Raw genomic sequence first — 19,758 nt, 5'->3', positions numbered from 1 at the left:
CTCTTTAGTTGTACCATTGCCATGAATAATCCCGTTTAACAGTCTTCTTTAGCAAACAGTTTTCGCAGGCAAGTACACAATGAGGAAGTTCCCGCCCACAATTCTCTAATTCCATGCCTCGCACTTTTCCAACATGGTCTCTTGCAAGCACACCACGTTGGCTCCCCATTTGCATAGGTATCTCCCCACTATTCCTCTTCTCCCCTTATCACGGAGCTCATACACATTTCATGATATGCTTTTCATGGGCGTACCTGATCAGCCCCATCCTTGCTCGGCTCCCGCCAATATCCCGATCCATCTGCTACTGTTTGGATTCGAGAGCTGGAATCTCTATCTTCTTCCACTCTGCCTCCGACCACCAACTCATCCATTAACTTAATACTGATGAATGGGTTTCTTTCTTTTTCTTTATTCTATCTCTATGTAATAGCCCATTAACGTGGGCACATTTAGGACTCTCTCTCCTCCACACTATAAGTACCATGGAATGAACCCTAAATCACTGTTATGAAGGTTGAGCCTCTTTCACTTCTAGGTTTCTTCGTGGTATCAGAGCCACATCTGGGAGTTTTCCTCACTTTGCAAAGGCAAAGGGCTCCCTCAACTGGGACTATTAGGAAGAGAGGATTTCCCACTGACGGGGTGGCATGGGTTTGGCATTTTTTTGCTTTTGAGTCCTTTTTAGTCGTGATGAATGGGTGCCCGGAGGGGGGTAAGATCCATCTGCAAATAGGGCTCAGGCAGGGATGTCCCTTGGGCCCTGTGTTATTTGCCCTAGTAGTGCATGCCCAGTGAGGGACTTATCCTATGGGCATTGCGTTACTCCAGTACACAAACAAAATCAGCCTTTATGGAAATCTTCATGGAGGAAGCTATGAACTGTAGATTAATTGAGGTTTTGGGATCTATAGATTAATCGATCCAAATCCGGATTCATGGGGTTTGGGCTGTCATTGGAGGAGGCACAATGCTCTAGAGCCTTGGGGATGTCCATCGAGTTATTATGTATGCACTATCTAGGCCTGCCATTGTTGGGGTGGGGGATGACTCTTGATAAAAGAATGACAGCTGATGATTGAGAGGGTGGAGAGGAGATTGGAGGGGTGGCAGAACAGAGTTCTGTAGAAGGGAAGGGGGGGGCTTAATGTTACTGCTATTTGTCCTTTAGGTGATACTGATCTTCTACCTCTCAGTCTTTAAACAAGCAACGGTTGTTAGAAAGCATCTGGAAGGCTTTATGAGGTGGTTCTTTTGGAAATGATCCAGGTGGGGGAACGATAGAAGGGTATCTTTGGTCCATTGAGATATGGTTTGAAGACTAGTGGATAAAGGGGATTGAGGACTTCTATAAGCTATGAACCTAGTGCTTTTGTCAAAATGGGTTGGCAGGATTATGAGGTCGGAGGAGTTTCTGGTTTGGAACCTTTTGAATGGACCTGAATTTGGAGAGGTGATATGGACACCGCATATGATCCCATTGGTGTATGTTTCCTAGGTTGAGGCCTTCTCGGGCTCTATCAGGAGAGATGGATCCAGGAGGAAGACAGAGAGAGGAAGGCTCCTCGCGGTGGCCGCTATGGGTTACATGGCTGCACTATAAAGAGGTGTTCAAGTGGAGGGCTGGCTCGACTGAGAGCATTCTTCATGACGTGGAGAGACTTATTTCATTTTGGGCTTATACAGGAGTAGGGAGGAAGGGGGCATTCTGGTCATCTGTGTATTAATGACCATATATATTAATAGCATCAGGTTGATCACTGATCTCAGGTGATCTTCCTTGTTTTCTTTTAAAAAAGATTTCAATAGAAATGAACTACATAATACTTTCTCAGGTCTCTTAAAAGTGGTGAGTCACAAAGAGCAAATCCTATGAAATTTCAATTTATTTTAGGAATAGATCAATTCTAACCCCTTCTTCTTGCAATATCTCTTGAAGGCATATCTACCTGTCTTGAATTCATATCATAATTGTAGGTCCTCTTCCCTTACATGTTTTTTTGTTCGCTCAAGCATGATATGAAGTTTTTAATCATCTTCCATGTTTCACTTAGTTGGTTATCTCACATTTTCTGCAGAAGCAGCTGGTGTTCCATTTTCTGGTAACATTTCTATTGTAGGTATCCTCCAGCAGCCTTCAACTTCAGGGGACAGGTAATTTTTTCCTTTTTTTGGAAAGATTTTATTTGACTCAACCGTAGAAGAATTCGGATATTGAAATCACATCAGGGCGAAAGATGATGCTCGTACAGATGGCTAATTATTGTGAACACAGGTTATTTTGTGCCTGAAATTACCCCCTCAAAGAAGAGTCGGTCTTTTACCCATTTTTTAAGGATTGGGCGGTCGATCAACTTTTTGTTACTCTCTGTGTATTGATCAAACAGGGTATCATTTTCACATAATAAAGAACTAGAAGGGTTTGGGAGCAATGGATTCCTTGGGTTAGAGTTAGTCATAAAATGATAATAGTGAGTTAGCATCGATTGGCGGAGAAAATGTATGTTTTGCATTGAATGTTACAATTAGAGCGATGAGATTCAGCTAAATATACGAAGCAATGTAGCCAAATATACGAGGCAGACTTGATGAGGTTAAAATTTTAAGAAGTGTCGGGATGGAAGAGCCTGTGCTGAGAGACAAGAAATGACAAGAATCCACAAGTTCCTATCAAGGAGAGGACAAGAAGGAAGGAAGAAGATGCCAAAGTGGTTAACGGAAAGAGGAGAGGCCCTGGTGGAATGGATGTTGCATGGAGGAGGCTTGATGATAGGATTAAACCAGTTCTAGATATGACAGTGTTACGATCCACTCCGTCTAGTAAGCCCACTAGGGGCATTCTCGTCTTTTGCATCTCCTTTAAATATGTAACCCTCGTTGGAGGGCAGGACATGAGTTATTAGAGTTATTTCCTTCCAGTAGTCTCTCCTCTTTCGACGACGTCCACTCCATCGAGCCCTGTTCCTCCGGCGACGTCCAATTTGCCATTCTCTACCGTTCTCATTCCCTCGGCGTCGTCCACTCCGCCAGTGTCATCCTCGTTCTCGATACGATCCCGGTCAGGATACTAGACAGACAGGGAGATGGGGATCGTATCAGAAGCTTGGACTTGGAAAACCAATCAAATGTAAGAAATGAGAATATTAAGGACTTATTATTAGATCCTTTGGAGGGATTATCATAAAGGAGCACGTCCAGGCCCACTGGATCAGGCTCAGATGACAATTGGGTCTGTCACCTTTTGAGGCCCAACATCTCTGTATCTTTCTATTTTGCTATAAGTGTCATGTAATGAACAATTAGAGTTTTGAGGAAGACTTTAATTCTTTAGATCTCCAAAGATGCATACAACTAGGAGACATTCTGCTGCATCTGGCAGGGTTAAGAATTGTCACTATCTTCGTCCTCTCTCCCTCTTCTTGATTTCTCTGCTGTAAGGTTCCTCATTGGGATATTAGCTATTTATTGTTGACGATATCCAATTTATAGGACTTACAAAGGGTGATGGTAGGCTTATGATAGCAGGCCCATTATGACATAACAAAACTGGTCATAAGTATGATTGACGTGCAAGTAAGACTATTTGATAATTGCAAATAGAAGTAGAATGATAGGAATAATGAATAAAATACGAGGAAAATCACTTTTGTGGAAAGATGTTTGATGCAGTGAATAACAGTTGGAACTTCAACCCTCATAAACATTCGAATATGACATATAAACAACATCACGCTGGTTTTTAATATGTACACCCAATTTTTATTAAAAATAATGCAGCTTCGACGAATAAAAATTGTATAACTTGGTTCAATCTACAAGGCCTTGATCCATGGGAGTGGATGGGTCCAAATTCATAGAATCAGCAACTCCAACCGTTGATTCCCCAAGGAAAGTTCCTGAATCTGCAAGTGCTTGGATACAGACCTTAAGTCCCCAATGAAGGTGTACTTGAATCCACAAGCACCTCTGATGAACTCTCACTGCAGGGAAAACACTCAGAAAAGGAGAAAAATACTCTCAATGGAGGGGGGAATATATGTAGAGTCAGCAGTAATTATATGAGGGTCTTACGTTGTCTTCAAAATGCAGTCAGACATCCAAAAAGCAAAAGGGAAAACCCCTGATTCAGTACCAAGTTCTTCACTTTTCCTTCTGATCTATTCTCCTGCATTTTGACTACTATGATCTAGGATTGTGAAAGATATATTTTTAATTCATGAAACTTCTTGATAAGCATCAATTCAAGAATTCCTCATCTCGTTTTTTACTAACCTCTTCAGGGTTTTTTCTTCTTCTGTATCATATCAAATGCTTTTTGTCTAATCAGTGTAATTCATATTGCCGTTCCAATCAAACTCCTGTTATAATTATGTTTAAACCCGTTAGACACCAACTGTAAATATATTATGCAAGAAATCATGCATAATATGTTATTCAAAAAAACATTATGCAAGAAATCACACATAATTTTTTGTTCCCTGTTGAATTTAAACGTTTGGCATCATTTAAAGCTTATAAATGTGATAATCATATATTTCAAGCCCACATCAATTCATGTTATGGGCAATGAAGCAAAGCTTGTAAATGTGTGGCCATTCTTTAAATTAAGAGAAACATCTTGCTGTAGCTTCTGAAAACCTTCTCCTTGTAAATTTTTGTTGACAGTTTTGTAAGAGGCCATGTAATGTTTTAGATTCTCATTTTATGATCTGAGATGTCCCAGAACCAAATATTATTTTCTGTGCATGCAGAGTTCTTATTGCATATGAAGACGGAGTAATGATTCTTTGGGATATCTCTGAAAACTGTGTTGTTGTTGTACATGGCCACACGGATTTTCTGTTGAAAGGTGAAGAATTGAGTAGCATTCAAAGTACATCGGATAGTGCAATGGTAACAAAGGAGATTTGTTCCCTCTGCTGGGCATCGTCCACTGGATCTCTTCTTGCTGTTGGCTACGTGGACGGTGATATACTACTCTGGAGAATTCCATCCGAAACACACTTAAGAAATCAGGATACAAGGCAATTGTCCAATAATATTGTTAAGCTGGAGCTATCTTCTGGGGAGCGACGATTGCCTGTTATTGTCTTACAATTTTCTACTGATGGTACCTCTAACAATGATCATGGAGGGAGGCTTTTTGTTTATGGTGGTGATGAAATAGGATCTGAAGAAGTTTTGACGGTTTGAACCCTACTTTTTCTCTCTTTCAATGCATTTTTACCAGCTTCTGACTTGGCTTATACTAATTGAATATCAGGGTATTCAGAATAAATGTTCTCTTATATCTTAGGATGAAAAAGTTTATTGGATATCTTATGATCTGCTATTCTGTTCAAATAATGACATTCTAAACCAAAAATAAACTTTAACCCTATTTCATTGTGGATCAACTTCAAACATACAACATTGTTTTTTAGATTTGTATTTATTTAATGACTTAACTTCCTGTGCTTAGAAATGTTTTAATACATTTCAGGTCTTGAATCTTGATTGGTCTGCTGGGATTGACAAAGTAAAATGTATATCTAGGATGGATATTCCGCTCTGTGGGTCTTTCGCTCACATGATATTAGTACCAAAACTCGGAGGCATGGAGAATACACCAGCTGCTGCTATGTTCCTTTTGACTAACCCTGGACAACTTCGTGTATATGATATTGCCTCATTTTCTGATTCAACGTCTCAGAAGACAAAATCTGAAGTTATTCTAAACAAATTTCCATTGACAATACCTACTGCTGACCCTTCTATTACTGTGACAAAATTCTGCACATTATGTAACTCCGGTGACAGAAATAAGGTGCTTTCAAAGGTAATCATTGTGGAAAACTTTAAGATAACTCAGTAAGTTGCAATTGATTTCTTATTGATGCTGCTTTTGCAGAATGGATACGATAAACGGATAAAGGAAACATATTCATTTTTTGAGAATGTAAAATGGCCTTTGACTGGTGGGGTGCCCAGTGGGCTGTGGCTTGACAAAGATATTGGTGTTGATAGACTTTACATGGCAGGCTATCAAGATGGCGCAGTACGAATTTGGGATGCTACACACCCCAACTTTTCCCTGCTCTATGTCATTTTTGGTAAAGTAAGTGATTATATTAAGATAATTAAGTGCACTTATTTTAGCACTTACATTGTGCAAAGACATACTGTATTTATTTGAAATATAAAATCGTTTTCAGCCTTGACTATTGTGTGGTCCTCAGATTAATGGTGTCGAGTTGAAGAATGAAATTTCCCCAGTATCAGCATTGGAATTTTCTACCACTACTCTTTGCTTGGCTGTCGGAAATGACTGTGGCCTGGTCTGTTAAAAGTTTAGACCTTTTTTCCTATTCGGTAGTCTTTAATATGTTATACATTATCTTTTACATCATGTACGCAGGTATTTCTGTATGACTTATGCATGAGCAATATAAGTGAAAAGTTAGATGTTCACTTTGTTGGTGGAACCAGGGGTGAAGGTGATCTTTCTAATTAATCTGTGTCATTTAGTTTTTTTAATATCCTTTTTTTAGGAAAAGTTTTAAATTTTTCCTTGAAAGTTGAAGTCGAGGGTTACATTGAGACTGTGATTCAAAAAAAACATACTCGCCAGAAGAAATCTTATCAACTCAGATGATATAAGCATTGCACCTGCTTGTGTAATTATTCTCAGAAAATATGTTTTAGAAATCTTTTTCTTTTGGTGAATCATATCCTTCCCCCCTCTCAATAAGGGTCAGCTACTCTAGTGCTGACATAGTGCTGCATTAGCTCCAAGGATAACAGGCCTGCAGTGGCGGACATGACCTTCACACTGGCATATTAATGTATTTAAGGAGGAACTGCACCTTCACCGGGAGAAAGGACCCAGCTCCGTCTGCAATAAACTAATTCTAACAGGCCAATTTGTTGCACTGCATACCTTCAGATGGTGTCATGGTTGAAAACCTCGAGGAGGAGGCCAGCACTGAAGACATGGGCTTGTTTATGGCCAGGGTCTCTCTTGACTCTATCCCGAGTTTTGCCAAACCTGGCACCATGTAGCTGATGGACGGTGGGGAATCCCACTATTTCTAATACCACAAGTTGGGCCTGCTCCAGAACTTGATGTCAGGGACTTGTACTCATGGAGTGACCATGGTTGATGGCCACATTATAGAGGGGCATGACATATACTAGGACATGCTCTTAGAAGTCCAAGGTGTCCACATCGTGTATGAGTTTCCTTGTCATGGGGAAGAGTGGATATTATACTGGACATGGCATCACTACATACACTCAGCTAGGTCTCATAAACCATTTCTCCTCAAGATATGTTTGGAGCTGGAGGGGAAGCCATTTACGATATGTGACCTCTCCTACCCTATGTAAATGGGATATCTCTGGCTTCAATGACTCAGGAACTTTGGCGGTTACCTGTGTTCCTCGTCTAGCCCCACTAAGTGGACATCAGCCCTGCCTCAGTACACAAACAAACTTTTGAGCATGTTTCTCCAGGTCATGCCATTCATCTACAGTTTGGCCTCAGCCCGTGAATGGAAGAAAGATGAACTGGAAATGTTAGTTCAGGGGAATCACACATGATATTCATGCTCAAGCATTCATAAAGCCATTGTGTTATACATCAGAAGAGCCCTAGGCTATATTACCATGAAATAACTAGCTTCCTGTGATTCCACTAATCAAAATATTTGATACCTGCGGCCAAATAATGGGATACATAAGGTTGAAAGGATATTGTGCCTGTGTTTCATTTATGGAACAATTTCTCATCAAAGACAAAACACAGAGACAAGGAAGAAGCATTCAGGCCAAATAACAATAGCTTACACACAATTGACTGACCGTAGTTTTATCTGTATGCCATGTTAGATAGGTGAAAGTTCGACCTTCACTCTCAAATGTTAACTCATAAAAAATCGCATTGCTTCTTTTTTCCCAATATTTTTTTAATAATTTGTAACTTCAACTTTTTTATTATGCCTCCCACAGTCCACACCATACATCAGGAGAATGAAGATTTTCATTGCACGGCAGTTTTTTCCATTTCGAACTCAGCAGTAAAAGCAATGCATTTTTCAGAATCTGGTGCCAAGCTTGCTGTAGGCTTCAAATCTGGCCAAGTGAGGACTCTTTTTTCTAGCATGCTTTTCTGAATACTTAGTTTCATGCCCGTTGGAATAATTTTCTGCTCAATGCCAGGTAACCGTGCTTGATTCAAAATCAATGACTGTGCTTTTTCATGTTGATAATGTACCTGCCTTGGAATCTCCAATCGTTTCCCTGAAAATGGGAGTAATGCACAATGTAAATGCAGCAATAGACGGCAGCAGTGCAAGTTCCCAGGGTTCGGGTGATTCAGCAGATGTACTTTTTATTTTAACTAGAAATTCTCATGTAATTGTTACTGATGGTGTCGGTGGAAAGATTTTATACCCAAACGCAATACATCCACCGAAGGACTCAACTGCCATTTCTATGTATGTTATAGGCAAGTTAATCCATTTTCTTGTAGCTTTGTAGCTTTGTAATTTACAGTGACAGATGTTAAATATAACGGAAAGTTATGTTGCAGATGGGTCTCATTTTTCATTTGGAGTGGCAAGTGAGAATCATCCTTTGGAGGGTAATCGCACCTCTCCCGTAACATGTGATCTTTCAAAAGAAGCATCGCTACATCCAGTTCTATTAATTTGTTGCGAGGATGCAATACAACTGTTTCAATTGAAGTCTGTGATACAGGTAATTATTTGGTTGGATTATACTTGTTCAAAGAAATTTTCTTTTACAATCTGTTGGATGATGGTTCAGGGTCTCAGCTTCCACACCAAGGAATTGATCCTACCAAAACCATGCTGCTGGACCTCACTCATTAAAAGAAAAGATGAGAAAGAGGCATTTGCATTGCTTTTGCTTTATCAGAACGGGGTTTTCGAGATAAGGTGAGCTAGTATGATTTTGATCTAATATTTCATCATCAATTTGGACGCGTTTCTGGTGTGCAATTGCGGGGGAGCTTATTGGGGTTAACTTGGCTTTATGAATGGACAGGTCATTCCCAAATTTGGAAGTCCTAGAAGAGGACTCGCTATCGTCAATCCTCCGGTGGAGTTTCAAGGCAAACATGGCAAAAACAGCGAGTTCTTGTGATCAAGGCCAGATTGCACTTGTGAGTTATTCGACCGACTACTTCCTAAGTTTAGATCCATCCATAGTCTTGCAAACTTTTTATTACATGACCACAGCTAATCAATTCAAGAAAAGGAGAAAGAATATGCATCTACCCGGAGTAATTTTCCTTGGGAAAAAAGGAATTCAAGTTTGAAAGGGTGTCTTAGCCACCCTTCCCTTGTTATAAAAAAAATAACCAGTTTTACGTTCATGATAACTTTATATTTTGCCCTAAAATGCCAGCTCTTTTTATCAATTTGTTGATAGCCCGTCATTCATTCATTCCTTAGCTGATGCCTCCAATCAATTTCTGTAGCTCAATGGATCAGAGTTGGCTGTCATCTCCATTCTAGCAGGCACAAATGACTTTAGGTATTGCACTTCAAGGCTAAAACGAAAGCCTGCAATGGAACCTCTGTTGACGTGCATTAAACTATGTTGTCCTGCAGGATCCCAGAGTCTTATCCTGGCCTCCACGACAAAGTTCTTGCCGCAGCCGCCAATGCAGCTGCAAACCAGTCCTTATTTCAGAAGAGAAGAGCGGTTTTTCTCTCCCCCATTTGCCCTCCCCACAGCTCTTAGCTTGGTGCTCAGCTTCACATCTACAGGGTTCTGCTCCTGGAATTCTCGGAGGTTTACTTGAAGGACTTAAACGTGGGAAAGCAGCAGAGGAAAGAGTCACCTCCTCAGAAGCTGGGCCAAGTCCTCAGTCTTCCCTTACTCAGAGGCTGGAGAACAGCTTTTCAAAGGCCCCCTTCTCTACTTCTCCCTCGGCGTCGCTGTCTGATGAGCAGCTGGAATTGAGCATCGGTACATCCGGTCCATCTCTGCTCTCTTTTTCTTTTAGATTATGCATAAAATAGTTAATCTTCTAATCAGATGACATCATTGTTCAAAAAAAAAATCAGATGACATTATAATCGATGAGGACTTGCCTACTGCTTCAACTCCATCTCTCGTCCACCAAACTGACTGGAAAGGTTTGTCTCTTGCCCTTCAATTATCTGTCTCCGTTATAAATCTCTTTGAAATCCCGTTGCAGAAAAAACGGAGGACAGAGAAAGAGAGCAACTGTTCCAGGGGGCAAAAACGGATGTAAAACCAAGGCTTAGAACACCAGAAGAGATCCTGGCGCAGTATAAATTCGGGGGGGTGAGTTCTTCTAATATCAACCTGTTCTGCAATCCTTGTTTTGTGTGACTCTCAACCAAAACATTTATTATTATCTATTCTTAGGACGCTGCTGCAGCCGCAGCACACGCAAAAGACAAGCTAGCTCAACGTCAGGAAAAGCTTCAGGTTTTTTTTCCTCTCTAGTAGTTTTGTCCTGTGGTTAACAAATGAAAGTGGCTCAATTGAGGTTTAGGGTTTAGGGTTTAGGTCATTTTCAATGAAATGGAAAAAATCATCTATTCAGGCAACCTATAGTAGTTTTTGCCTGTCACCTGGAGGACAATTGAGTCGTCATCTCTCATCATCATCTCTTAGTTAACCTCTTCTCAGATGATGAGAGAACATGACAAAATCATCATCGTCATAGCTCTGCATGAGAATGGAGATGACTTTGTCAATGACAAGTTTTGCCATTGTCTGCGAAAAATAGTCTATGATGAGATGTGAAGCTTTCATGGTTCATGGGAGAGACTTTTCTTAATGTCAGAGAACCAAAGAACGCACGGAGGAGTTGCAGAACGAAGCAGAGAACTTCGCGTCCATGGCTCATGAGCTGGCCCGGAGAATGGAGGGCAAGAAGAAATGGTGGAAGCTTTGATCTGTCGTAAAGAATAATATGGGCGCTATCTATACCAAGCCATCCTCATGGAAGTTTCTGCGATTATGTTACGGTACTCACTTGAACATGCAATAAAACTATATAAACTGCTCGATATTCGCCAGAAATATTGGATCCCAAATGAGATCCACAGAGTGAATAATGGCATCATCAGCCTATGTCAACGAGTAAAGCAGCAATAGTATGAACAGCGTAGTGAGGCATCAGCAAGTAGAACAAAAAAAACCTTTCAACTGACATGAGAAACTCTGTTCCACTGGTTATCATTAATGCAAGTAGTCCCCACTTTTTGTTGTCAAGTCCAAATCTTCCCCTCGGCAGCGATTCTTGAGCTTATGTGCTCCTCAATAAGATTTCTCAGCTCGATCTCGCTTGGGAATCTTTGCTCCTTCAGCTTGGAGAACACCTACGCATCACAAAAGATGATTGAATCTTATGATATGGTATTTTGAACAAGACAGATTCATATCAGAATAGCACAGCCACAATTGGCATTGGAGATTCTCAGGCCCTTAAGAAACATAAGTTGAACCATGAGCAACCAAAATAGGATGCAAAAATGTTCCCCTTGTAGACTAAAGAAAAACCCACAACTGTAACGCTCTAAAATTCCTATGTTGGACAGAGAAACTAGGATAATGGATGGTCAATGCGTGAAAGCTCATTGTTTCTAGACATTCTTGAAAGTTTGTCGCTTAATAGTCTTTTCTGATCAACATCGCCAGTTTACCAGTGGCTTCGTATCAGAAGACAAATGGAACAAATAAAAAAGACAAGGAAAAAATAGTTGTAACTCTGGGTACAGAGGATTCAAATATCTCTCTTGCGCGTTAGTATGATGATGAAATAAGTAACCTTCGTGACCGTGACTTAAATATTTCCCTTGATGGGATCATTAGTAGGCTATTTTAAGTCATTTGAAAACATGGAATATTCATCGAAATCATGATACAAAGTCGCAAGAATAACTTACTGCGACATATTTCGAAAATAAATATAATATATATATTTGAATACAACTAAGCCGAGGAAAGAAGTAAAATACAAGATCAGTTAAAACGAAGAAAATAAATATAAGCGCTATCGATAGATTACTGACCAGATACCCATTGCAGTAAACTTCAAAGGCACCAGTACTTTGCAGAAAATTTTGAACAAAGTTTCCAAGAAGCCAAGAAGATGCAATGGTCCCAAATCGATTTGCCCGCATAGATAGATACCAAGGAGGCAATTGGATGTATCCCAATCTAGGAAAGATCTGATCTCCTCCCATCATGATCCCAATGACAGCAGCCTGAGCAACTGGCACCAACTTGCTCAGGAGGCGTTTTGGCAGGGGAGGAGGATAATTCGACAGGACAACATCAATTCCAGGAAATGAAGTCTCCAGCATTTTCTTCACCGTCAATGCATTCCCCCTGTAAAACAGAAAACAATCACTTACAAAAATGTTTCATTGTTGATCCGCTTTTTTTTTTTTTTTGAACTATATAGTTTTGTACAAGTGAACTCGATATTTCTTCAATCATATATAAAAGAATTCGATCGGATTGAAAACCAGAAGCAGGGAACAAGAACAAAATTAAATACTTGTAGGAACAGGAGGTGCAGAAGTTAAGCTCCACCGAGATTCCATAACCAGATCCTCGACTCTGCAGGTTCAATAGCATAGGGTAAGACTGAGTAGACAGATCATACACGAGATATTACGGGTTAACCTAGGCCGTTTAAAGCGGTAAAATAACCGAGAAATTACAAAGGATCTTACTCTGGGGCTCGAGACATCCGCCGGCTGCACTAGTGGGGGCTGCGACATGCGAGGATCGGGGAATTGATTGTGATGGTGGTGGCGATGCGAATGGGAGGGTTTCGGAGGAGGGGTGAAGAGATTTACAACGTCGGAGAAGACGAGGAAGAGAGGAAGCCCCAGCAGCAAGATCTGAACCCTGTCCATGGCGGAAATTCTGAAAGATTTCCTCACTTAGTCGACGAACGAGAAGAGCGACGACTTCCCCGTTCAAGGAAATACGCTTTTCTCCACCATTTTATAGGCTTAATGGGCTCCTTTAAATGGCCCTTTTGTTGCATTAAAAGGATTGTGGGCTTTCCAGTATTAACAGCCCAATTTTACTTTTATCGCTGAATAAAAAGAGATTATGGGTTTCTTCAGCCACCAACTGCAAATAGAATTTCTTATTTGAAGCTGGCTTTCTCATTTGATCATTTTCCTTGTGGATCTTGCCTTAATCTATTTTGACACATAGTCAATGCTATAAAAGTATGTTCACTTACGGAAGATGAAAAGAATTTAACATCAATATAACCTCATTAGTGGTGTAGAATAGCGTATTTCCTTGAACACCACAGAGATAAATCAAAATAACTTGAGATATGGCATTTTCATCTTCATGTACACATCTCTTCAACGCATGAAATACTTCTGGATGCTCCCAAAATTAAGATTAGACTTTTCTCGTAAATTTCCCTCTGTATTTCTTTTTCTAATAATATTGGTCTTATCCTGAAACCAAGTAATTCTTCATGTATGCAAATCAAAGGGTTTTCCAAGTGCCCATAAGAAATATTTTAAAAATATGGGGTATTATCTTTTATTTATGAATAAAATTCTTTAAATAGTATAAAAACTTCCAAAGAATGTGGTACGACAAGCCTCTATCCCCAATTCCAAAAATTGTGGTTCCACTAACATCACCCTTAGATAGAGTCATTCAATCAATACAGAGGGGCACTTAATGACTATTGGGTGGTGGGTGATGTCCCTATTGGACTGGGATCTTCCCTCTAATGACTAAATTTAGGAGGCATAAGCTCCCTCTTGCTACATACATGCAAGGTGCTGTCTTAGTCTTCCCTAACCAAGATCACTCCCACACATGTAGCGTTCATTTTATTTAAAAAATCAATTGTGTAATAAAAGGCAGACATATATATATTTCCTCATATTAGATTATTTTAAAGACATTAAATACTTAATGGCATGATGCTCACATAAGATATCTAAGTTACTTCCTAATAAAAAAGACCAAATTATCTAAAAAGCTAACACTTATGCTTAATAGGTATATAATCATTTTTTATAGTGGCTTTAAATAAATGAGATCTCCTATGGTTTTTCTGTCATAGTAAATGACCACTAGCTTCTATTTAACTCGTTGAACGAGCACAGCTCCTTGTAAAAGATCAAAAGTATGCAATTTTATGAATAACATATCTAGAAAATCTGTTTTTCAAGAATTCCACACATTTTGACTATTAGGTCTACTCATATTGTACCCATCTAATGTCTAATGTCATAACTGATGGAAAAAGATATGTGGCTGACAAGATAATCACACATTCCACATCTCTTTCATGGTTCATTAGTATGATGTATTTATATATTGAGTGTGTGAGACTTATAATTATGTCCATGAATACATGATCTGACTTAGTGAATTATCATAAGATGATAACACAGAGATCATAAGTCGTTAAGTATGTGTTATAAATATTCATTTTCGAAGGATACTCATAAGGACATCAAAGTATCTGGCTAATATAATACTATCTAATTCCACTCATATGATGAGTACGGCTGGTTTTCAAACCATTTGTGTGAAGACAATAAGCATAGATAGTGAGTGCTATTTAATGTGAAGAGTTCGCTAAATTGATTCATAAAAAACCCTGAATAGTATAGTACCAAACCATAAATCAGGTTGATTTATCTCACTATTGTGTAGGTGGTCCTCATATTTGAGACATCAAATATGTATTGTGGACAAACATATGTACTTTGTTTTTGGTCTAGGAGTTCGTAATCACAAAATTATAAATAGTGTTAGTTCGGGTTCAACAAACAGTTCACAAAGATGATTGAACATTCAAGATGGGTTCATTCACCCTTAGTATAAGAGGAGACATCTCAAGAAGATGATGTGATGAATCACTCTACCAAGGTAGTGGAAAATCGAAGGAGAGTTGTGCGATCGATTAGAGTTTGACAGATGACCATACCCCAAGTCATCCTTGGAAAACCAAGCAAATGAGGGCTATACATATATAGTATGCGATGACATACATGTTACTTCGACGAGTCTATACACACTCACTTGTATCATTTAGAGTGTGAGGTGTATCGTGGAACTCTAGGGGCTAGAGACTCGACCTATCAGTGGGGTTAAATCAATTCATGATTAATTAATATATATTATGATATATTTATTTAATTGTTAAGGTCATTAAATGTTTTTGGGCCATTGGAATCGTTGGCTAGACTAATACATGGGCCTAGAGGATCACACATAAATGATAATTTGGATGTTAAAATATATACTTAACGTTTGGAGGTTTTTATGAAAAATATCCACTTTGTATAAACAAGGGAAGACCCTGAATCAAATTCACCAGTGGCATCATTTTTTTAGGCTCTTCCCATTCTTCATGTTGGGTTCTAGAGGCCTAGATCTAGATGAGGAAATCAAAACGATTCACAACAGAAGACTTAAACAGATCAAACGACATCGATAAAATGATGAAACGAAGTACTTATTCACGGATCGCACCCACAATTTCCTAGGTCCCAGATCGAGATGAGTAAAGCTGCTCAAAATTGCAGCTTTTATAAATATCTACACGGTCCTTGACACGTCAGATCTCCTCCTTCTTATTGACGAGCCGTGTTCAATCTCCGTCGCCATCATTATGTCGTCCCAATCAGATCGGAAGTGGAGAGGAAGTGTGGGAAGACAACAAAAGAAGGGGAAGGCCCCTGAAAAAAATTGGCATGCATGCATTTTGTTCAAGGCCTTCCCCTATTTATACTATGTGGGTATTTTTCATAAAAACCCCAAAAATATAAGTATATTTTTTGATGTCCAAAAGACCTTTTGTGTGTGACCCTATAGGCCTATGTATCAGTCTAGTTAATGGCTCCATCAATCCAATAACTTTTATTGGCCTTTCAAATAAATTAAATATATCATCATATAGATTAATTAATGTTGGATCAATTTAACCCAATCGATAGGTCGAGTCTCCAACACGTGGGGTGCCAAGCTACACCTCGTGTTCTAGAAGATAGAAAGGAGTATGTATCGACTCACTCATTAAACCTGCTCTTCATTAGTTATCGTGTATGTATAGTCCATCATCCACTTGATGCTCTTAGGACGACTTAGGGTATGGATAACTGTAAAACCCTAATCGGTCATCCAAGTTAGTACTGATACATTAGAAAATCATTGGAGAACTCTTCTCCTGATATTTTACTGCCTTGGCCAAGGACTTCATCGCATTGTCTTCCTTGAGCTATCACCTCTTATACTAAGGATGGACAATCCCATTTTGACCACTCAATCGTATTCGTAAAATGCTTGATGTACCTGAATTAGAACTATTTAGAATCCCATGAATAGGGACACATACGTCATAATCAAAGTATAACTGTCCGTCCACAAGATGTCTTTGGTGTCTCACGTTTAAGGACCATTTACACACTATCAATTTAGTGAACTCTTTCCACTAAAGAGCACCCACTATCGATCCTTAGCGTCTCCACACTAATGGCTATGGGACCGACTATACTCATCATATGAGTGATGCTAGATAGTGCTATTCTATCCGGATACTTCAATGTCCTTCTTGAGTATCCTTTGAATATGAATATTTAGAACACATGCATAACGACTAATGATCTACGTATTACGATCTCATCATAATTCACTAAGTCAGATCACGTATTCATGAACTTCATTATAAGCGTTCCACGTGCACTATAATGCATATGTTCTATCAATGAACATGGAACGACACATGGAATATGTTATTGGCTTGCTGGTCACATATATTTCTATCACTTATCTTTTCTCCCTATGGTTGTTCTCTATTCTAGATGTGATCAAGAGAATGTAATGATGATGATGGAGTGCGAACAGGGCTCATCAAGACAAAGGAGGATGTTCAATGTGCTTAGGATCGAGTGGATATGTAATAAAGACTTCACATTTGAGCATCTTGACATATCTCATTCAAGGATCAAAGCAATCATGGACGTGATCTGTGCCCATGTGTTTTGATATGTTATTTTTATTTTGTTTGAAGTCTTCCTCTAGATGAATACAAATTCTTTCATCAAGATGAAGGCAATATACCCAACAATAACCTACTGCAAACCCCCAAAGTAAGTACCATTCCCGCTAAGAGGCATGCGTGCTTACTATGTAGGATGTCTTGCACACTTGGACTTGAGATAAGAAGCCGAGTTTGTCACATGGACACCACATGCATCACAAGTGGGGATGCTTGTCCCTGATCTTTGAAGCCAAATCCCACATGGTGCTTGTGCTCATTCGCACACATGCGCGGGAAATCAGGGCAGTGCGTGGGCATAGGTGGCAGGCATTACCTGCATTGGCAAAGGAGGATGCACACACATGTGGTTTTGGATGCGGGCGCATGATCCCCACAAACTGCATGCATAAGCTGCCGAAGCTTACATTGTAGTCCACGGGTACTCCCTGCATGGGGCAGGGCCCAAGGCTTATGGCACCAAGCACAATGGCACCAATGTGGACCAAAGTACTAAAAAATATCAATGCATGTGTTGGAGGCATGGGAAGTGCCAAGGTTGGGCACAAAGTACAAGGGTGTTGTATGTGGACGTCGGGCCATGTGATACAACTAGACAGAGGATGCATAGAAGGCCATGGCCTATGGGCATGTGGCACCCAGCTGGGGGCATGCTTGTAGTATTAGTTCTCGTAGATGCTCAGATAGGGTTACATGCCTCATGGCGCTGGGTGCCACTAACCTACGGCAAACTGTGCCCCATCTCTATATTTCTGTATTGGCATTGTACCTCTTTTGTAATGGCTTTGGCCTCCGGTGTAATTTTACTCATGATAATAAAATGTCTTGATATTTTTCCAAGGATCTAGGCCTACCTCTTTCCTTACCCCCAATTAATCTTAAGCATTCCAAAGAGACTTCCATTGCACAAGTGAAGGCTGCTCAACCTTCCTGCTCAAGTGTTGAGGCCAACATGTGCTCCATCCGAGCATTTTTCTTAGCTCTGGATTTAATTGTGAGACACCTACCCACACATAGGATAATATGTGTCCACATAGTTAGGACTAAATAATATGGGTATTTTTATCTTTTTGAGACAAGTTAGATGAATTGTTAGATATTAAATTATTTATGGATGCATTTAAATCATAAATATTTTGGTCTTTTTTTTCAATGAATAAATCTGATTAAAATACTCTCACATCTATCATTCCTCTCAGAGAACTAACATTCCATTTATTTTGGTTAAGAGAGATAATGAACATCTTTTGAATCATATAATAGCTTTTCTTAGAGTTTGATCCATTTTTAATGTGTGCATTAGTTTTAATAAGGATTTCAAACTAAAGATGAACTAAAAATTCATCCAATATCCATATATTTTATAGTCCTCCATTTCAGTTATAACATCAATTCTACAATGATGATCCACTTCTCTAAGATTTTAAATTTCTGTGTTATTATCATATTCATGCTACTTATGTCATCTTCTTCTGCTCGTGACAAAATAGTATCAATACATTAAGGAAGATCAAAATTCAGTTAGAGATAAATTATGCCTGCATTTGGAGATTCCCACAATAACATAAGGAAGAAACCTAGTAGATAAAAAATCCTAAAGATAGCCACTTCCTAGTGACAACGTGATTGATAAACTCAATTCAGGGTTGAAGGTTGATACCATGTTAATTTACACATTAGTATCATACATTTATCACATGTATTTTTATTAAAATAATAATATAATAATTTTAACATTGCTTAAAATGACTAAATCAACTTTTAGAAAGTCATCCAGATTTTTCTACATTTTCTGATATATTTGTTTTAAGAAAATCAATTTTATTTTTCTTACAAAACATATTTTATAGTCCTCCATTTCAGTTATAACATCAATTCTATAAAGATCTCCACTTCTCTAAGATTTTAAATTTCTTATATTTATATATTATTATCATATTCATGTTATTTATGTCATATTCTACTGTTCATGCCAAAATAGTATCAATACACTAAGGAAGATCAAAAACAGTTAGTGATCAAAATTCAGTTAGGTTAAAAATTACCATAATTGACCAATAAATAATTGCATTGCAAGAAGGAATATTTCATAAAATAAGTGATAAAAATGCGTGAGAAGGAGAGAGTTGGTAAGGTGATAACTATAGATGGTAGGGGAACTAGACAACGGATGCCCTTGCCAACTATGCGAATTCTCTCAAACCCCCTCCCTATACATCACTTGGCAGGACCTTCCATAGGTGTCTTGCGACTGCCATTGCCTTGAGAGCCTCAGCTTGCCCGCTCTCTGCATGTGTTGCATCCTATCAAATGTTGGTCCTCGGGAGTGGCGTATTGCATGGAGTACTAGAGGCGGGAGTGCAAGACCTCTCGCCTAATTGATTTACCCTCTGCGCACCTCCACGATGATATCTAATGATTCCAAGAGGACCACTTATACTCCATGCATCACCACCTCCGCAGGATACGAGCACGCTATGGGCACCCACGGCCTTCTTCAGGAGCTGCACCGGTATCATCTTTGTATATTTTTCTTTTTTGCATCATGGGATTGGATGAGTAGGGTCCTGGTCTAATTGGGACATGTACGCTCACTCCACACCTATCAAAGCTTATAAAAACTTCACTTAATATATAAAACCTCCCTAGGTGGCATCCAAGTCACGGCTGGATCGGTCTGGGGGCACAACCCTTGGGTTGGCCATACC

General features: G+C 39.3%; 2 protein-coding genes across 3 annotated transcripts in view; one reads left to right on the top strand and one right to left on the bottom strand.

Annotated features, from left to right (window-relative positions):
• Window positions 1–11,067, top strand: part of LOC144706089 (transducin family protein / WD-40 repeat family protein) — a 32,936-nt gene extending 21,869 nt beyond the window's left edge. The window contains exons 7-24 of one of the 2 annotated variants that reach the window (XM_078578986.1): window positions 2,079–2,154; window positions 4,752–5,187; window positions 5,483–5,818; window positions 5,891–6,097; window positions 6,219–6,317; window positions 6,398–6,476; window positions 7,990–8,120; window positions 8,200–8,477; window positions 8,562–8,739; window positions 8,809–8,939; window positions 9,049–9,166; window positions 9,485–9,540; window positions 9,618–9,711; window positions 9,777–9,987; window positions 10,077–10,148; window positions 10,211–10,320; window positions 10,405–10,467; window positions 10,829–11,067. In XM_078578986.1, the coding sequence (XP_078435112.1) occupies window positions 2,079–2,154; window positions 4,752–5,187; window positions 5,483–5,818; window positions 5,891–6,097; window positions 6,219–6,317; window positions 6,398–6,476; window positions 7,990–8,120; window positions 8,200–8,477; window positions 8,562–8,739; window positions 8,809–8,939; window positions 9,049–9,166; window positions 9,485–9,540; window positions 9,618–9,711; window positions 9,777–9,987; window positions 10,077–10,148; window positions 10,211–10,320; window positions 10,405–10,467; window positions 10,829–10,939 (2,786 nt within the window). In that variant the 3' untranslated portion in view covers window positions 10,940–11,067. The remainder of the gene's footprint in view (window positions 1–2,078; window positions 2,155–4,751; window positions 5,188–5,482; window positions 5,819–5,890; window positions 6,098–6,218; window positions 6,318–6,397; window positions 6,477–7,989; window positions 8,121–8,199; window positions 8,478–8,561; window positions 8,740–8,808; window positions 8,940–9,048; window positions 9,167–9,484; window positions 9,541–9,617; window positions 9,712–9,776; window positions 9,988–10,076; window positions 10,149–10,210; window positions 10,321–10,404; window positions 10,468–10,828) is intronic. The other variant, XM_078578993.1, reaches the window with a different exon arrangement.
• Window positions 11,028–12,990, bottom strand: LOC144706111 (selT-like protein). The gene is made up of 4 exons (XM_078579017.1): window positions 12,729–12,990; window positions 12,551–12,612; window positions 12,060–12,378; window positions 11,028–11,366 (listed from the first exon to the last, which is right to left on the bottom strand). The coding sequence occupies exons 1-4, from the start codon at window positions 12,912–12,914 to the stop codon at window positions 11,256–11,258; spliced, it is 678 nt and encodes a 225-aa protein (XP_078435143.1). The 5' UTR covers window positions 12,915–12,990; the 3' UTR covers window positions 11,028–11,255.
• Window positions 12,991–19,758: the final 6,768 nt, after the last annotated feature.

Source organism: Wolffia australiana, chromosome 1, assembly GCF_029677425.1.
Source record: "Wolffia australiana isolate 7733 chromosome 1, ASM2967742v1".
NCBI lineage: Eukaryota > Viridiplantae > Streptophyta > Magnoliopsida > Alismatales > Araceae > Wolffia > Wolffia australiana.
This window is presented reverse-complemented; position numbering and strand designations above follow the sequence as displayed.